Consider the following 18,613-nt stretch of genomic DNA (forward strand, 5'->3'; position numbering starts at 1 on the left):
CTTTGCTTGATTCCTTCCCCCACCAGGGTCCAAGCTGTGGCATCAGTCTATTTCATTCTTTCAGATTTCCTCTTCAAAGATGGCATCACTAAGTTTCTGTGCAATCCACTGTTTCATTCATGCACTCTTACACCCCTAATATTTAAAGTAAAAAATCAACATTTTTTCCTGCTGATTTTGCTGCCTACAAAAGTTTAGAGTTTGCTTCCTGCTGCTCTTCTTTGGATCTGGGACTTGGGTTGTTTCTGGTTTGCAAAACCTGATTTCATTCTTCTCCACATCCCCATTTCTGCAGTCTCCCAGCTACCAGCTCTCTTTGCTGGAGGGTGCAGGTGTTACCATGGCTGTGTCCTCCCCAGAGCACTTTGTGGCCTCTGTGAACCTGTTTGCAAATGCAGGGGGTGGGTGCTCCTCCCAGGACTGAACGGGACACCCCACCTCTGCAGTGCTGGCGCACATGGAAAAACTGGATGCTAGAGCTTCCCCCTTCCCTCTGTGTGTCTGCCTTGCCTCAGCAGCATCTGAGGCAAGCACCTTGCAGGTCTGCCAGCCCCTACTTCTGGACCTGCTTCACTGGGAAATAACTCTTCTTTTTTATTCTGCAGAGGGAAAGGTAAAGAAAAGGAAAGGCAGAAGGAGAGGTAACAGTTAGGCAGGGCTTGGCTTCCACAGCACAAATCTAAAAGAATGGATGGTGTTGATGGTGCTCTCCTGCATCTCAGCTCCCAGCTCACAAAGCAGCCTTGGTGCACTCAGTTGCTCCCTCAAGCTGGCCAGAAGATGGGGGATTACTGGGACTGCAAGTGGCTGTAAAACAGGTGGTGGCAGTTGCTCACTTGTTCCTGTCCAGGCACCACCTAGGCTGATGTGAGGATCAAGATACATCTCACTGGGCAGCAGTGTGACTGCAGTGGTGGCTGTGGGACATGTCACCAAGGGAAGCTGTACATAGGTGGGTGGCGCACGGAAGACACAGGACAGGTACTTTCCCCCAGGGTTTTGCAGTGTGTCAGTGCTGAGCTAGGAAGCCAGACCAGGCTTTTTGACCATTAGTCAGTGCTGCAGGTTCTGAGCCTGCCCTGCACCAGTCCTGGGGCTCAGCTGATTATGCTGAGTTGACCCTGAATGCCACCGCAGAGGTGAGCACAGAGCACGTGGGTAATGCCTGAGCAATCTTAGCTCTGCCTGCTGTGGAGAGGTTAATTGCATGATCTCATCAAATGGGAAGAGATTTTGCTGCATGAATATAGATGAGGCCTGTTGTATTGCTAGCTAAGAGCTCAGACTGCCTTCTCTATTCACCTGACAAGTGGCTTTTTGAAGGGCAGCTCAAATCAAAGCCTGCGTGAATCAACCCTGTAAAAAGCTGAGAGCTTTTTGATCTCCAGGAAAACCCTGCCTTTTATTAAACATGAATTGAGGGCCTGAGCCTGCTCGGTGTGCAGTACTACAATTCTTACTGAAGCCAGCAACAGTCAGTGGGAATCAAAAAAGAGTCCACAGAAGATAATGCCTGGGTCTTTCCATGTTGCCTTGTTAGGAGGGACTTTGTTTTCCCAAAAGAAAGTTCACTCTAACTGACTTGCAAGGGACGGCAGAGCTGATGATTCCTCCAAGATCCCAACCTATTTGTGCTCTGGAAACCCTATCCTGAAAGAGATGGTACCTGCCCAAGTCCCTCCCTGGACCCAGTCCTGCACCTGCACACCTAGACAGACTCCAAGGTGTGGAGTTGGGGAGGGCTTTGCATGTCCCAGTCAGTGCAGGATATAGAAAGGAGGGATGTGAGAGCAGTAACAATTCCCATCAGGAGAGCTTAGGAAGTGACTGGGGAAGCTGTCTTTGCAGCCAGCTCTGCTGTTTCACAGGCTCTTGGCAGGTGAGGATCCCTAAGGATGCCAGACATATCTGCAGGTCAGGCATCACAGCAGCCCGGAGAGACAGACAGCTGCTAAATCTATGGCAGCACCCTTAAACCCTCCTGTTTGCTCCCTCCTGGTACAGATAACAAATCTGTTCCTCTTCCCCCTTTTAGCCTTTCATATTTTGTGGCCACACCGGGGTGACTTGAAACCTGAGAACATGGAAAGCAGCATGCAAATGGAGCTGCAGACCTCAGCTGTGAGCATGTTAGGAAAATACCCAATTTGACTAGTATGGAATGGTGAGTCCAAACTGAGCTGCAGCCTCAGATTTGTGATGTCATGTCTGACAAAAGTAAACCAGAGACACAATTCAAAGTGCAATGCTGATTTCAAAGAAGAGCTCAGAAGATCCCTGGATCTAAAGAGCTCCTGGGGAAAAGACCACTGTGTTTTTCCCTACCAGCATGGGCCACAGCTGGCTCTGTGCACTCTCCTGGCATATCCAAGGGAGCTCAGGAATTCATCCAGATCTGATTTTGCTATGCAAATAAGAAAAGCTCTGCAGCCCATCCCTCTGCACCCTGCAGCTCCTGACTGGGCCTCAGTGGGCAAAGGGGAGCAGCTGCCCATGGGTGGGCTATGGAATTATTCTGCCTCCCAATGTTTTACCCTGTACATCCTCATCCTCTGGCCTGTGCATGCAAACATCCTGGGCAGGAGGTGACCCACCTGCCAGCAGCTTGACAAGTCAATTTGGGGGATTAATATGCATTTTTATTTTGATCCCTCATTCTGGATTTAGTCCCAATGTGGTGGCAGGTTTCTCTGCTCCTATCCCAGCCTCTTCTTTCCTCCTGGAACCCTGCTTGCCCCACCTATCCATACCCAAGGAGATATTTCTTCTTCACTCCCACCTCCCCCCAGCCCCTCCATGTTGCACCTCTCCCTCCAAGAGACAAAGTGGGCATCAGTGTGAGGTCCAGCCTGGAAAAACAGATGTGTCTGTTCTGGGTTAGTTTGCAGTAAAGACTTTAATGCATCCAAGCAGTAACGCTGGACAGAAGTTCCAGTCAAACTGGCACCATGTACAGTGGGGGCTAGAAAAGGCAGGTGAGAAAGCAATTATCACCAAAGGCTCAGAGGTAAGGTTGCATTCAAACAGCTTTGAAACTATGGATGGAAAGGCCCAAATAGGTGTTGCAAGGATGATCCTCGGGATAGTTCAGCTTGTACTCAAATCTAGCAGGGGAGTGCTTAAAGTCTGTACTCAGACTTCTCAGGCAGAGTCAGTGTGTCCTTTCCATGGCTTAGCACCAGTGCCTACAGCAGCTACTAAACCCCAGCATAGCCCTGTGGTTGTGTTTTGCAAAGCCTCCATCTCCTGTTCCTTCTGCAAATCCAACCCAATCCAATCCTTATTCAGAGGTGACTTCAATTAAAGTTATGCTGCTCCATGAATTTCAGTGTGTTGCCATATTTCATTTTTTAAATGCATGGAAGTATTGATGGGTTGTGAGAGGAAGGCAGAACAGTTTGGCAGGTGGGCTGGGGACAGCCAGAGCTCTCAGCAGATGGGAAGACATAGGAGGGGGTTTTGCCTTTTTGAGTAAATATGTTGGTATGGTACTAAGAGAGTTGCCAATTAAATAACGTCTGTGTCAGCTCTGATAACCCTTTGAAGCAGCTTTCATTGGAATGGGCAGGAGCTCCTCACACTTCTGTGTGTGTATGGTTTGTATGCAGCCAGATGCTGCTGCCCTGGTTAAATCCTTCCTCTAGCCAGAACAATTTTATCACAGCTGTAAGAAGCTGCAAAACTCTTTGATATGACAAAAGTGCCCCGAGGGTCCTTGGCTGAGAAATATCATTAACAGTGACTGCATCTGGGACCCTTGGACCCTCAGATCTAGCTGACTTTGGAGGTTTTGCTAGGCATGCCCTGGAGTGGAGCCTTTGAGGTTGCAGATTCAGAGGAAGGTATGAGCACCACTGTCACCTGCCTGCTGGTCCTTGCTTTGTGCAGAGGTTTGGCAATGCTCAGTCTGTGCCTGTAGGACAAAGCCCCCTTTACACACTGGTGTGCTGGGGGAATTTGGAGTGGGTGCTGGCGCTGTCTGCCCTGAGCAGGGGGGATCTCTCTCGCACCAGGGCATGCCTCTGGTGTGCCTGGCTGACATCCAGGGGAGGTTTCTCATAGTACCACGTTTTCAGAAGTTTGTTCACCTGGTCCTGATCTGTGATACCCTGGAGAAGACCTTCCCCTCCTTCAGCCCCTTCTCCCTCCCTAGGCAAGCTGAAGCTGTGCAGTTTGATCTCTTGCTGCATGCTTTCAAAGAAGTGGAGGATGCATTGGTGAGCAAAGAGCCGGCTGTGCTCACAGCAGGTTTCCTCAAAAATCTTTTGCTCGATGTCAATGTAGTTGCTCCAGTGACGTGCCTGCAGGAGGGCGGCCTGGTTGAAGCAAGGTCTGAGCCAGCGGGCAAGGAAAGCTGCTATGATCAGGACCAACAAAATGCTCCAGCCAAGTGCCTGTGTGATAAGAAAGAAGCAGTGAAACAGGAGCAAGACAGGCACAAGGACGGGCTCAAGTTCTTTGCCTGTATCAGAGAGACAGGGTTTGTGTGGCTGGAGGGGAAATGTCATGCATCTGGACTCCTGGCTTTGATCTGTCCCTGTAGTCCAGCACCTCACACTGTACCCAGAGGGTTGGTATAATCTCCTCCCAGAGAATATGGGGTATTTATCTGTGCATGAATCATTCAGTAAGGATAACTGATTGCAAAATTGCCTGGAGCAGACAGGCATTTGCTATGAGCATAGGAGTACCCCAGGGAAAGGGGAAATTAGTGCTCTCCTTTGGCATTGCCTTATCTCCAGCAATCTTCATTTGCCACCTACACTAACTGCAGGGCCCAGGAGTCCCCACTGCAGCATGAAGACAGCCCAGACTATGGGCAGCTCCCTTTCATAAGAAAGAAGAGCTTGTTTTCAATGACCTTCCACCAGTCCCAATGCCTGAGCTGGCACTTCTCTACCAAGAGCTGAGGCCAGTCAGGGCTCCACTCCCCGTTGTACCCTTTTCTATTGTTCCTGAGCAAGCTGTTTTCATCTGTCTAAGCTTGCACTGTCCTTAAAACAGTGGGTCCTGTCTGCAGGGCTGGCAGTTAGAAGGATCTTTTGACACTGAACAGGGCTTTAGGAGACACAATATCTTTTATTATCTGGGTTTAGAAGCTGCTGGTTCTTCTATTAAACTATTCATAATTTCTTTCTTTTTCCCTACCCAACTTGAGATTATCACCTAGGATAGCAACGTTTGGAGGCAAAAAGAAGCACAGAGCAGCCTAGCTCACAGCCTGACCACAATGAAGGGACAGCAGATCAAGGAAGAGCAGGAGCAGATGCCACATGCCTGGTCACCTCACCAAGATGAGGGGCTATGCCAGCAGTGACCCACCTGGGACCAGCAGCGCAGGTACCTGGACACTGCCTTGCGGGACATGCTGTTCCTCATGAGCTCATCCTCCTTGCAGGGCACCGTGGCCAGCAGCTGCTGCACCTGTTCTGCACTCACATTGGCAAAGCCCACAAACTTCTGGGGGTCCATGGAGCCACTGAAAGCGCAGATCAGGCATTTGCCATCCAGGAGGGTGACTATGATCCAGACGACAGGGGCAACCATGGCTCGCTGCATGATGGAGGAACACATGTACCTGGAGCAGAGAGAGAGGTCAGTGGGTTAATGCTGGGAGCCTCTCCTCATCCAGAGCCCTGAGGGATGCAGGCTGTCCTGCACCAAGCAGTCTTTCCAGACCCAGGGAACTGACTCCCAGGGCTGCCCTCAGCATTGCTTCTGCTGATGCTTCTTCTGCTCTGGGATGTCTTTGTTGGTTCTGCCTCTCAGTGGAACCTGCACTAGCACAAGGCAGTGCTCTGTGTGCTGCCTGCACTCAGTGCACAGTCCCCTCACCATGGGCTTGCCTTGACTGCACCCTTATGTCTCCCATGCACAGATCTTTGTCAGCTCTCCTTTGTCTTCCACATTCATGCTTCCTTTTCCCATCAGTTTCAATCTGGAAAATCCCCTTTTTTTCTGCAGCCTTTCTTGTTCCTCTCTGATCCAACCTGTGTACTGCATAAAACTTTACATATAACAGATGGAATATAATTCTCCTCACCCTTCTACCAGTACAAATTAGTAAAAAGTGAAGGGAGTGAGACCATGAGGCTTTTGATAAAGAATGACTGTGATGAAAATGCCACACCTTCTGCATATTGAAAAGGAAATGCCTGATGTTTTTGCACATGGAAGCCCCAGAAGACACCCTGTGAGTGCATGACAGGGCAGCAGCAATGCAGTTCCCCAGGCTGGTGGCATAAGCCCAGGTGTTGAGGCACTCCTGGTCTCCTTAGCTGGGATGGAACGAGCCTGCCCTAATTTCTGCTGGCTGTAAATGCATTTTCCATACCCCTGCCCCTCCAGGGTCATGGGGAGAGGTCTCAGGAGATGAGCTTACAAGAAAATGAATCTACCAGGAGGATCAAAGCCATGGAGTAAGACAGCTAAACAGCAGGTGAGAAGAGGGATGCCACTGCCACTGCAAACCCCACCTGATGACAGCTGGGTCCTTCTTCCTGCGCCCCGCTGGTCGCCTCCACTCCTCCAGCATCACCAGGGCCTGTCTGTTGAGGATGAGAGCACACAGGAGGAGGATGATGGGGGGCACGAACATGATCCCCAGGCCATATGCCATGTTGTACTGGGGCAGGCAGGGGCAGCTGAAGTCCAAGCTGGTGTACATCTTTACACTTGCCAGGGCCAAGAGGCCACAGATCCCGTTCATTACAGACTCCGAGTTGGATTGGAAGTACTGGAAGATCATCCGGAAACGGTCCATGGTGTTCTTCTGGCCAGGGGTGCTCCTCCTGGAAATCCCTAGCTGCCCAGAGTGGCCTGTCTCCCTGTGCCCCTCCTTCTGCTGCCACAGGGCAGGGGATGCAGCTCAGCTCCCAGTCAGCAGGAGGATGAGGATGGAAGAGAGCTGCTGTGGTAGGGGGAACACCCTGTGCTGGGGCTTCCCCACTGGCACACGGCTCTCACAGGTCTGGCTCTCACCCAGCGCTTGTCTCCCAGGGCAGTTGGTAGCTTTTCTAGGTGAGCTGATGGATACAGCCTCCAGCAGCCTTTTTCATCGCCTTGTTTTTTATTTTCAGGGCTGTCCCACATGGCAAGCAGTCACAGCCTCCAGTAGTGCCTGGTCCCTCCCTCCAGGAGATGGTAACTCTGTGGAGATCCATTGGTGGATGCCTGTGAGCTGCTCTCTGCTGATTGAAGCCTGCTGGGTGATTCACTGCCCAGGAGAAACCAGGTAAATCAATGAGCTCATCTGTGCTCCTGCTGCTGCCCCACTTCTCTTTGCATGTCCCCAGCCCTGTGTGGGGCAGGGGGAAGGCGGGGAGCGCACACCTGGCTCAGTGTGCTGCAACTTCAGATTTCCCTATGAAAATGGGCTGAAAAGACCAACCCTCTAGTCAAGAGGATGTGAGAATGGATAGCTTTCAGAGCCTGGAATGGCACCTGGGGGCAAAGGCTGCTCTTGGCTGTGCATCCTGTATATACTGGGATATTTGTACATCCATGTCCAAGCCTCTTCACTGGGGCACTTCTGGCTCCCCATCAGAGGGCACAACGCAATCAGAGCAGCTGGTTCTTTTGTCCCATGGGATTGGGTTATCATCTTCATTATCTTTTTGTCTCAGAAGTTCATTTTACAGATAAATACAAGTCATTGCCACACAAGGAAGTTCTGAGGTCTTTTCCTGACATATTGAATATAATTTTCCTCTCCCCAGCTTTCTTCTGGAAACACTTCCAGATTTCTTCTCAGCTCAGGTTTCCAAATGTATTCAGGAAAGGGGGAGGGAAAAACGGTGTTACTTTTAACTATTTCATTAGAAAAGAGAGGAATTGTCTCCTATCTGCCAGCACTGGGGTTTCTGCCCATGCTGTCTCCCAGTGGTTCCCTTGATGGGATCCTGTTGAAAAGATCAGCAGGGAGGAGGTACCTGTAGCTGTTCACAGGCACATGCAGATGAATCACAGATTAATGCCATCTCCTCCAGGCTGAACAGCAACTCGCACAGTTACTTTAATGAAATACATTTGCTCCAACCATAATGTTTGTGCTTTCCTTTACCTGTGAGTGAATTGCCTGTTAATGTTCATCCATCAGCAATAAAAACCCCTAGCTAACCAGTTCATGTTTCCATTATAGGACATCAGGACCCCTCCACATTGCTGCTATAGGGCATCATGACCCCTGGCTGAACTCCACAGTTGATTTTTAGCCAGGGTGCAGCCGGTCTTGGTTCTCAACTGCTTCAATACTCAGTGGGTTTCTCATTTAATGGTTTACATTTATGTGCTGACTTGGCTTCAGAAAGTGTTGTGCACTCTCTGTAGAACAATTACTTTAGAAAAATCATTCTGCCTTTCTAGCTTTCCTGGGCAAAAACATAGTAAAGGCTAAACAGTTCCTTACAGCTCAGGAAAAGAAGATATAAAAAGAGTAGGAAACATCCTCTGGACAAGACGATCTACAAGGGAATTTTACTTCTCCCAGGTGCCTCTTACCTGGATGTTAGAGGTCTGTAGAGGATGCCTCTGGGTAATCACTGTGCTCTGTTGTTATTGGGATGTCACCAGAGATTCAGACATGAGACATGGAGTTGTTGAACTGTAGAAGAAAGGGAATATTCCTGAACTTGCAGAAAAAGACATTCAGAGCTTCCTGGGGAAAGAGAGAAAGACCCGTTGAGGTAAGTAAATAGCTAGAGATGGACAAGGGTTCAAAATGTTTCTCAAAATTTATCACATTTGATTAGTCAGTTCTTAGGGCAAAATGAAGAGGAAACAAGGATTAAAATAATCTGTCTCCTGTCCCCAGCAGTGGGTACTGGGAGGGTGAGTAAGGCACTGGGAAATGTCACATCCCTGGATGTGGGAGCAGCCACGCTTGCCCAGGTCACCATGGGAGGACTGTGCTCCAGTCTCTGTTTTGGGCACCTCTCAGCTGCTGAGCTGGAAAACCCCTTCCACCTGGCTGTGTTTATTCAGAGGACAAGGGTTAGTGCTTTTTCAAGGCTTAGAGGAAATTTGTCACCTTGTGTTTGAGTGAAGGCCATTGCCACTGTAAATGGCCTTTCCCAGCAGCAGTGCCTGCAGACCAGCTTGCTGTTCCTCTGCAGCTCAGGTGAGCCTGTTCCAAACCCTTGGGCCCACAGGGAGACTGTCTGTACTTGGCCAGCAGGTTGCAACTGAGCTTTATCTTCTCTGTCCTTTTTGAACCAGTTTGGGGGCCCAGTCCTCCACTGAGGACAGCAGAGCAATATGATTGCCTTCTTTTTTCTCCAAATCTGGCAGAGGATTTTACTCTTCACTGCCTGGAAACCATTCAGCATCTTCAATTTACCACAGAAGAAGTCAACTCCCATTTCAACTGCCCATGAAGATGGACATGGGCCATATTTCCTCCTATGCAAACTGCTGATGGTCACTGGCAGCAGTGACAAATATCAGCTTTGTTGGCTCCACGGGCAGGGACCACCTGAATTCTGTGATTCTGTGGGTATCTTTGCACAGCTGTGTACTCTATCCAGGCTAAGTAAATAATGAGTAATGACCATTAAATGATTAATGAGATGCTAGCAAAAATAATGGCAGCATTGTAAAATGTAGTTTATCCTCACTAATGATGATCTCTGGAGATTAAATAGTCCTGTGTTCTGCCTTGTAATTTCATTAAAGCACCAACATGCAGCTGACTGCCAGTGAGGAAATATGTGGCTTAGTTATGTGTTGTTCTTCTTAAGAGCTCATTATATATTGCTGTCCTGGTCATTAACACTTTGCTTTTTGGCTTACTTAGAAGCCTTATTTCCTGATCTCTGCATTATCCCAATCTTGACCTAATTCACACCAGTTCTAACTGAGAGGGAGTTTTGTAAGGCCATTTATCTGCTTGGCTTGGAGCTGATGCTGCTGTGACATCGTTTGTGATAGAGTTTCTTTCCAGCTAAGAGGGAATTAGGGAATAAGGTGGAGAATGAAGAAAACAGACTGATCTCTAAATATTGCAGCTCAGAGATTTTTCAGTTTTTTTCTGATTTGCTAATACCCACATATCTACTGATGTTTAGCTAAGGGTCTTATTATGTGTCTTGTTTTGGTTTTGTTTTTTTGTTGTTGTTGTTTTTGTTTTGTGTTTTTGGTTTTTGTTCTTGTTTGTTTGTTTGTTTTGGGGTTTTTTGTTGTTGTTTTGTTCTTTTTAGACTCTCAAAATTAATCTCCAGCCCTGGGAAATCCATAGTTTACAGGATGAAAACCACTGATAACAAGCTTTTCTTGAGAGATCAGTTTGTCTTCAGTTTGCAGAGATGTTACAGAGACTGTTTAGGTGTGTAAAAGGAAATAGAAGTTGAGTGACAAAACCCATCTCAGTGCTGTGACTTTGGGTGTCTGCATTTGGATTTAAGGCAGTCCCAGTCTTCGTCCAGCGTGACTCCTCTAGGAAGCAGACCACATCCTGCAGTAGCCTTAAAAGATTCATGGCTTTTAAGTCAAATTTTCTCTCTGTCCGGTGTTATTAATTCACCAAAACCCCTTAGGTAAGTCATATTTAAAAACCGATGTCACAGATCTTTTGTAAGGAGTGATCCTGTATTTCTCTAAGTTGTGTGTCAGGAATGGAAAAGCTTGTAAAGATACAATGAAAAAAATGTAAATTTTGCTCTTTTTTTCTCAATTTATTTATTTATTTATTTTACTCGAAGGATTAAGCCCAGCTGACTGTGTTTTGCAGTCAGGCACAGGGCTGTGAAGCACATCCCAGTATCCCTGCTGTATCCTGGGGTGCAGGGCCTTTAAAACCGGGGAGTGAAGGGTGCCTGCACGCAGAGGGATTAGAGCGGGGGGCAAGGAAGGAGGGGAGCAGAGCAAAGCCTCGAAACGGCGAGGAAACAGCTTTTCTTAGCCACAGAAAGAGGTGCATCGGTGTTAGGCAGTGCTGGGTTAGAGCGAGCTGCTGTCCCTGTGCTCAGCTTGCAGCGGGACCCGCCGCCACAGAGCGGTGCTGCGGCTCCTCCGGCGCTGCCTTCCCTCCCTCCCCTGCCCTTCCCACCGCACTCAGAGGCCAGAGGGAGATTTTTCAGGAGGGCTGAGCATCCCTGGAGGTGGTGCCGGGCGGACCAGCCCTGCCAGCGCTGCTGTGATGTGCTCAGGGATCGGGGTCAGAGCTCCCACAGCCCCGATGTGAGGCTGGAGCTGGAGCACAGGTGTCCTCCAGGATGCTTCAGGGCTCACCTCGTGTATGTGTCTCCACTACAAACCTTTATGAAGTTTTGGCAGACATCAGGCATTTTCTGGGCTGAAAAGGTGCTAGAGCAATCTTGAGCCTTCCTTATGTGCTGCAAATAAACTGCAGAAGGATCTGAGAGAGAAGTAATCCCACTGTCAGGGCTGGGTGGTGGGCAGGATCCACTCTCTGCTGAAAACTGTACAGTCATAGAATATTGCCAGTTGGAAGGGACCCACAAGGGTGGGTCATTGAGTCTGACTCCCTGCTTCTCACAAGATTATCTGAAATTAATCAGGCGTCTAAGAGCATCATCCTGATGCTTCTTGAACTCTGTCAGGCTTGGTGCCATGACCACTTCTCTGAAGAGTATATTCTGACTGACAACCCTCTTAGGGAAGAACTTCTTCCTGATGTCCACTCTGAACATCTCAAGATCTGCCTCTAGGTATATCTGCAAATACAGAGGTACCCATAAAATAGAACTAGTTACTATGGGGATTTTTTTTTGGTAGACCTTGAAAAAGATTTGCAAAGGGGAAAAAGAACCACAACATTCAGAATGGAACCCATGAAGCAGAGGTTCCCAAGAAAAGCAAGGTATGCATGAAGACATCAAAAGCAAAACACGACAGGTATTTTCTTGTTGCAAGAAGACCCAATCTCTCTCCACAGGTGTTAAAATTCATCTTGTCTTGGTGTTCCTTGGTGCTCTGAGGTGGGAGCCTTATTCTTCCAGTGCCTCGTGTCTCATGGGAAATGATGGTTAAAATCCCCTGCTCTGACAGAAGGACATATATCAGTATTTAAATTGGTCAGGGTTTGGATTTGATTTGCCTTAGCTTTCCTTCAGTCACCAGTGCTAATCTGAACTTGCCTCTGAGTGAGTCAAAGACGGAAAAAACTCAGCTCGTTGCTGCATTTCTCTGAAAGGCTCCCCAAACCCGGCATCCTTTCCCATCAGGAGCCAGCAGTCACATCCTTGGACAGCAGCCGTGTCCGCCCGGCGGGCCCCCGCGGGCGCCCTCACTGAGGGCCCCCCACGAGCGCTGAGTCCTCACTGGCCGGGCCAGGGGAGCGCTGAGCCTCACTGAGCCCGGGCAGCCCCAGCGCGGAGCGCTGAGCTCACTGAGGGGCAGCCCCACACGGAGCGCTGAGCTCCTCACTGAGCCCGGGCAGCCCCAGCGCGGAGCGCTGAGCCCCTCACTGAGCCGGGGCAGCCCCAGCGCGGAGCGCTGAGCTCCTCACTGAGCCCGGGCAGCCCCAGCGCGGAGCGCTGAGCTCCTCACTGAGCCGGGGCAGCCCCAGCGCGGAGCGCTGAGCTCCTCACTGAGCCCGGGCAGCCCCAGCGCGGGGCTCAGCCGCTCCTCGGCCCCGCTCGGGCGCTGCCGCCCGGCACGGAGCCCGTGCGAGGAGCGCTGAGCGCCTCTGACAGCTCTCTGCCCCGACTGCTGCTGCTTTTCCGAACCCTGTTCTTCTAGACAGAAACTTCTCTTGTTCTGTGGAGCGGGGGGCCTCAGCGGGAGAGCGGCCAGACTTTTAGGTATTCGTTCAAGAGTAGAGATAACAGGATTGCTTAGAAAGAGAACATCTTAATAATCCAGGCAAATATCAATGCTTTCCCTCAGAGCGCTTGTCCTTATTTGGTACAAAGGAACTTTCTTAAGTAGCTGGAGTTCAGGTAACAGCTTAAATATTGTGGAAGTTGGTAGAGTTTGTTACCCACTGAATGTGTACACACACACACACACTCTGCTATCTGGCCATTCGCTCCTCTGCAGAGTAATAGGTGACCTCCAGTCCTAAAAATCCATGTTCTGGTATAAAAATGCCATTTCATTTTCCTGCTAATGCCAGGGCCCCCTGACCTAAAGCACACATCCCTGAAGCATTTGAAGAAAAGTTGGTGCTTCACAGTTGCTGCAATTCATCTTCCAGCAGAATTAGAGTCCTGCTTCACCAAATTGTCTTGTCATCTAGCTCTTGTCTTTATCTGTGTTTATAACCCACCTGCAGATCATAAATCTTCCTTTCTGTGTATATTTATAATATTTGTATGGTGTTGGATGTCACTAGGACGCTGTGAACACAAATGCAATTATCTGCAGTTATTCTGACTTTCCCACAGGAAAATGCCATCCTGACTTAACCTTCTCAGGGGGTCTCTCACCAGCAGCAGATATTCTCTGTGATGGCAAGAGACTTGTGGATGATCTCTGTGGCAGATTTCACTTATGCTTGACCATGATAAATGGGAAATTAACAAATCATAGGAATCTCAGGATGTTTAGACTTGAAGATACAGTTTTCCTTTCTTTGTTCAGCTCTCATTTCATCTCTCTCACACATTCTGACTTTGGAACTTTTTTTCAAGCTTAAAAGCTCAAGCTCTAACACCTTTTCAAAGGGAAGATTGGAGGAGGAGGTGTCTGCAGGTGGGTTTACGGCTGCATTGCTGGGCTCTGGCAGGTTCCTGCTCACTGCCTCTTGCCACATAATTGTGAGGAGTAATTAATGCATGCTCTTAAAAGAGACAGTTCCAAGAGAGCAAAAAACTTCCTCCAAAACAGCAGGTAATCTTATAGAAACTGTAGGGTAAAACCCACCAACCATTCCAGCTGCACCACCATCACTACCACCCCAGTCCACCCCCTGACAAGCTTTTGTAAAGAGCTAAGGAGAAAAATATGCCATCATCAGAGACAGATGGTTCATCACAAAAGAGACTCTGCCCTCTCTGTCCTGGGCCTCCTTGCAGAGCATAAAATACCTTTTAAAGACAAGATTATGGACTGCAATTTATAACTTTACTTAATACTAACAATCATGGACTCAGAAGAAATGGTCTTTTAAGGGACACTACAATTTTCCATATCCTCTGTTCCAAGCTAAATTCTTATAGTTGCACAGACAGTAATTACCTGCAGTACCTTGTGTTCTGCAGAGGATAATCATCTTCTCATGCTGCCTTTGGTAACATCCCTAAACATCCCTAACTACTCCTGTCTTTCCAAAGCAAATAGCTATGATCACAGCATGTGGGATGGTGGGATCCTGTGGTGCTGTGACAGCCACCCCTCTGCTCCTTGAGGTTTATCTGCTGTAACAGGGCTTTGGGTATGGGCCTTTTCCAAGAGCTCTGAACACCCCTGAACTGTCCTGTGTTAAGGTCTTCTGGGGAACTCTGTCTTGGCTTTGGTACCATACACAGACTAAATGTGCTGTTGTAAATTAATCTCTGTCCCTCATGGCCAGACCCCCATGTCCCCCCTCATATCTTCCCCTCCCCTCTTGTCTCTAAATCTCATTACATTTTCACTTTTATTTAGCAGAGTCCATCTCTGCAGAGTAACGTGCTGTAGTGACTGAATGGCACAGAGAACATTTGGGATCCACATCAGAAACAACAAAGGAGTGACAGCAGAGGTGAGTGAGGAGCTTCATGAGAGTGCTGATCCCTCCCTGGCTTGGTCTCAGCCAGAGTCCTCAGCAGTTAAAGGCTCTCTTGCCACCAACTTCCCAGCCATGAAGCCTCACCTTCAGCCCAGCTCTGTGCCCTTGACCTGTTTCTGGTGCTGACCTGCCCCTTCCCAGCCGTCTGGCCTTCCCAGCCTCATTGTCAAGAACCACCCTTGCTCCTTAGGAGTAAATCATCTCTGCCTGATAGAAGATGATTTTGAGGGGACCCAACCCAGCACCCAGTGGCTGCAAAGCCACCACAAAGTAGCTTCTCTGGCCCCGGGCACACACAGCACCCAGATCTGACTTCACTCGGGTGTTTGCTGGCTCACAGCCTCAGCTCTCCACCCTGGGCAGCAGAGCACAACAGTTCAGCCACGTAAGCGTAAGGCAGGGATTGCACTTTGGGTTATTTCACACCAGCACCTTCTCAGTCTCTGGCATGATCATTGTTTTATTGCCTGTGTGCTCTGTTAGCTACAAGTGCACTCTGGAAGTAGACAGAAGCATTGCAGATCCAGCTCTTGCTATTGAATTCCTTCCTAAAATGAGGACAGACTCCACCATAAAGGTTTTTGACTACTGCAGAGATGGGGACAGTGAAGAAAAAAAAAAAGAACTGTAAGAATAAAAGCAAAAGGAAAAAAGAATAAAAGCAAAAGCTTTGGCAATTGGCCTGAACTGCTAGCAAGGCTCTAATTAGAGTCTTGACCTGTTCCATTTGTGCAGAAGAAGGAGGAATGATGGAACTACAATTCATAAGGATCTACTTTGCCTTTTGGATCAAACACAAAAGTATCTAAGAAACTCCACTGACATGGAACTTGCAACCCAGCAAACTCAGACTGGGAGTTGTAGGATTTTAACTGACAGTCATTAGAGTATTGCAAAAATTAGCCTAATAGTGTAATAGCTTTTCCTTTGTTTTCAGTCTTAAAATTAAAGGGAAATTTGTTCCCTAAATGTCTCAGAGACATTGAAAATATTGTCAGTAATTCAGAGGCAGAGATACAAAATTTCCTTTTGAATCCAGTAGCTATAACTCATGCAGAAGCTTTTAGAAGAGATTATAATGTCAGGAACATGTTGTCAGTAAATGAGAGCTGAAAATCTGTATCTGCTCATGAAGTGAATAATGATGGGTGCTGCTCAGTTACTAGGCTGTGACGCTGCCTGCAGGATTTTGGTGACAGCGTGAACAATGCGAGTGGTGCTGTTTGAATTGGAGTATTTATTCATATGGAAAGGGAATATTTAGTCCTTGCATCCCCATTTATCAGAGCCCAGTGACAGTATCTGATTTCATATTGTGATCTGTTATGCAGACTGGAAATTCTGAGAAAAGAACAGATCTGTCAGCAAGATTATTCAAATAAGCGCTGTTGGGGACTTGTGCTCTCTCCTGTACTTCCCTGGTTTATTTGAGCATTTCAGAAGAACAGTTTTGATACTCATTCTAGCTGATCCTGACTGCTAAACCAAAATTAAGGCTAATATTTGTCTGGGGGGTTAATTCTCACTGCTGGTACCAGATTGTATCCTTGGAAAAGGAAATAGTTGTGGCTGATTTGCTGAATGCAGCAGTTCATGACATTCTCCTGGTGGGAAGTGCTCCTCATCATGATGCTCTTTAAATTGAGAGTCAGTGGAGCTTTATGATAGCAAACTTGACATTTCTGAGTTTGTGCTGGCTGGCTCCCACTATTTGCATCAAGGAGCAAAGAGAAATGTTGACTTCAGATGCTACCAGCAGGCTACAGATCCAGTGCCACCAGCAGGGCTCTGTAGAACGGGTAGAGAGAGCTTTTGCTGCAGTTTCCAGGTCATCTTTTTGAGATTCAGTCAATTTCCCTTCAGTCAGCCTGGAACTCCCTGTGTGGACCAGGAGGGAATTAATGAGCAGTCTCAGCCTTTCTCTGAGGGTGGTGCTCAGCTCCAGGGACTACACAGGGCCTGACTGACTTGGATGAGAGCTCGTCAGGAGGACACATCTGAACACATCCTGTTTCTATGGCCAGTTTAAGGCTGAGTCAGATGTGGGAAGACCATCTTGGTTGGTTCTTTGACACTGCGTGTGTCATTCTGTGTGGTGGTGCTGGCTGTGTGCAGGCTCTGCAGACTGTGGAAGACTGGGAAATCAAAGCCCAGACTTTTCTTATTGCTTTAAGTTTATTTGGAGTTTGTAATCTTTGGAACCTGTGAAGATACACTGTTATCCTGGAACCACATGGAGAAAGGAAATACTGACCAGTACACCAAAGCTGTTGGATGCCTTTGATAATCTAACTCACCATTTAAGGTACTGAAGGCGTCAAACACATTTAGAGGTTCAGACTAACATCCTTAACTTCCTTGATACACTTCTCCTTTCTCTAACTCATCACATTTAGTAAATATTTGATTTTTTTTCCCCAATATTCCTCAAGCATGCTGACATCTCAGCGTGATATAAAGTTGGCTTGCAATGACCCATTTAGAAATCTGGGCACCTCCACTGTTAATTTGCACAGTAAATTCAATTAAGAGCAAATATTTTGATGCAGAAATAGGATATGAGATTGACACTGGCATCTGTCATCAAAGTCTTGATATATCCCTCCTTTAACTTACAGCCATTCAGATCTGGAAAGAATGTAGGATCTTTTTTAGAAGGCAAGTATCCCTCAGAGTCTGTGTTCTGTTACAGTGGGCTGCCTGCCACCTCTGTAGCAATATCCACCATCTTGACAGAGATATGAAAGGGAGACTGAAAGGAAGATCCATTGTCTAAAAAAAAGTTTCAAGGGAGAAATTCCCCAGAAGTTAAGTGAATAGGAACAAAAAAATCCTGCAACACTGGTCAATCTATGAAGGTGGCAAATTCACTGTAAAGCGCTAGGAAGAAATTTCTGGCCCCTATTGCTGGAAGTAGGGGGTTCAGGCTGTCTGACAGCCAGTGAAACTCCAAAGGGAAGATCAAAGGCTTGACTATTAGCTGTGCTAAATTCCTGTTAGATTTCTCTTGTAGATCAAAGGACCCTTTAAATAGGGAGGAGCTGATTCTCCTGGAAATATCCTCTGCTCAGTACTGGCCTTTCTAGTAAGCCCCAGCTTAGTGGTGAGATCTGGGCCATGGGATGTGGCACCAATGTGCCCCTTGAAGCTTTCTGCTGTGGGAGGAAGCAGACTGGGAGTTGTTCTGAAATACACTTGGGGCTCAACAGGCTTCACTGAGTTTCCCAGTATGAGAATCACAATAGACTTGAATTAAAAGGTACTTAAACCCTCCTCACAGAGGCATTGCAAGAGTATAATTGTGCTTTCATGTCAGAGCTCACAAAATGTGAGCAGTGCATGTGGAAGAAATTAATATTTTCCAACCACCTGTTTGTTTTCCCCTGGTTTTTTGGGTTCTTTGTCTTTGGATGATTGTCTTTGAGAACAGCTCATAACAAATACCTAAGTAGCACTTTGCAAAATGGCTGCTAAAATATGCAAAAGCTTCCTCTCAAGTGAATCCATTGCTGATGAATGGGGAAACTGCAAATGTAAAGGTCAGAAAATAAACAGAATTAATCTAAAGCATCAAGACGGCTGCACAAAGCATTTCCCTCAGTCTGCACACTGTACAGCCAGTATGTCACAGAAGATGGGCACTTCTTTTTGTCCCACTCATATAAAAAAAGTATCTACATTTCTTAAGTAAGAGGTGACATGGGATTTAGTTTTCTCAGGGAAAAAGCATGAAATTGGATGTCATGATGGCTTTTTTTGGCTGCTGTCTGAGACTTAGCATCTTATGAGGCTTTATATCTGCAGATCTTTTTTCCCTTCTTCACTTTAACCTATTATCTCTAGAAGTATCTTCACATACTCTTCTGGTTGCTGCTGTGAAATCTGTTGTCCTGTTAGACACAAACACAGTTGTTCACTTGTGACTGAGAGTGGTCTCTTGTC

General features: G+C 47.6%; 1 protein-coding gene across 1 annotated transcript; it reads right to left on the reverse strand.

The window, feature by feature from the left end:
- Positions 1-3,932: 3,932 nt before the first annotated feature.
- On the reverse strand, positions 3,933-6,763 carry CALHM3 (calcium homeostasis modulator 3). Its single transcript, XM_030951754.1, has 3 exons — positions 6,477-6,763; positions 5,323-5,578; positions 3,933-4,394 (listed from the first exon to the last, which is right to left on the reverse strand). Exons 1-3 carry the CDS (start codon positions 6,761-6,763, stop codon positions 3,933-3,935), a joined length of 1,005 nt encoding a protein of 334 aa, XP_030807614.1.
- Between the last annotated feature and the right edge of the window lie 11,850 nt (positions 6,764-18,613).

Source organism: Camarhynchus parvulus, chromosome 6 (assembly GCF_901933205.1).
Source record: "Camarhynchus parvulus chromosome 6, STF_HiC, whole genome shotgun sequence".
Taxonomy (NCBI): domain Eukaryota; kingdom Metazoa; phylum Chordata; class Aves; order Passeriformes; family Thraupidae; genus Camarhynchus; species Camarhynchus parvulus.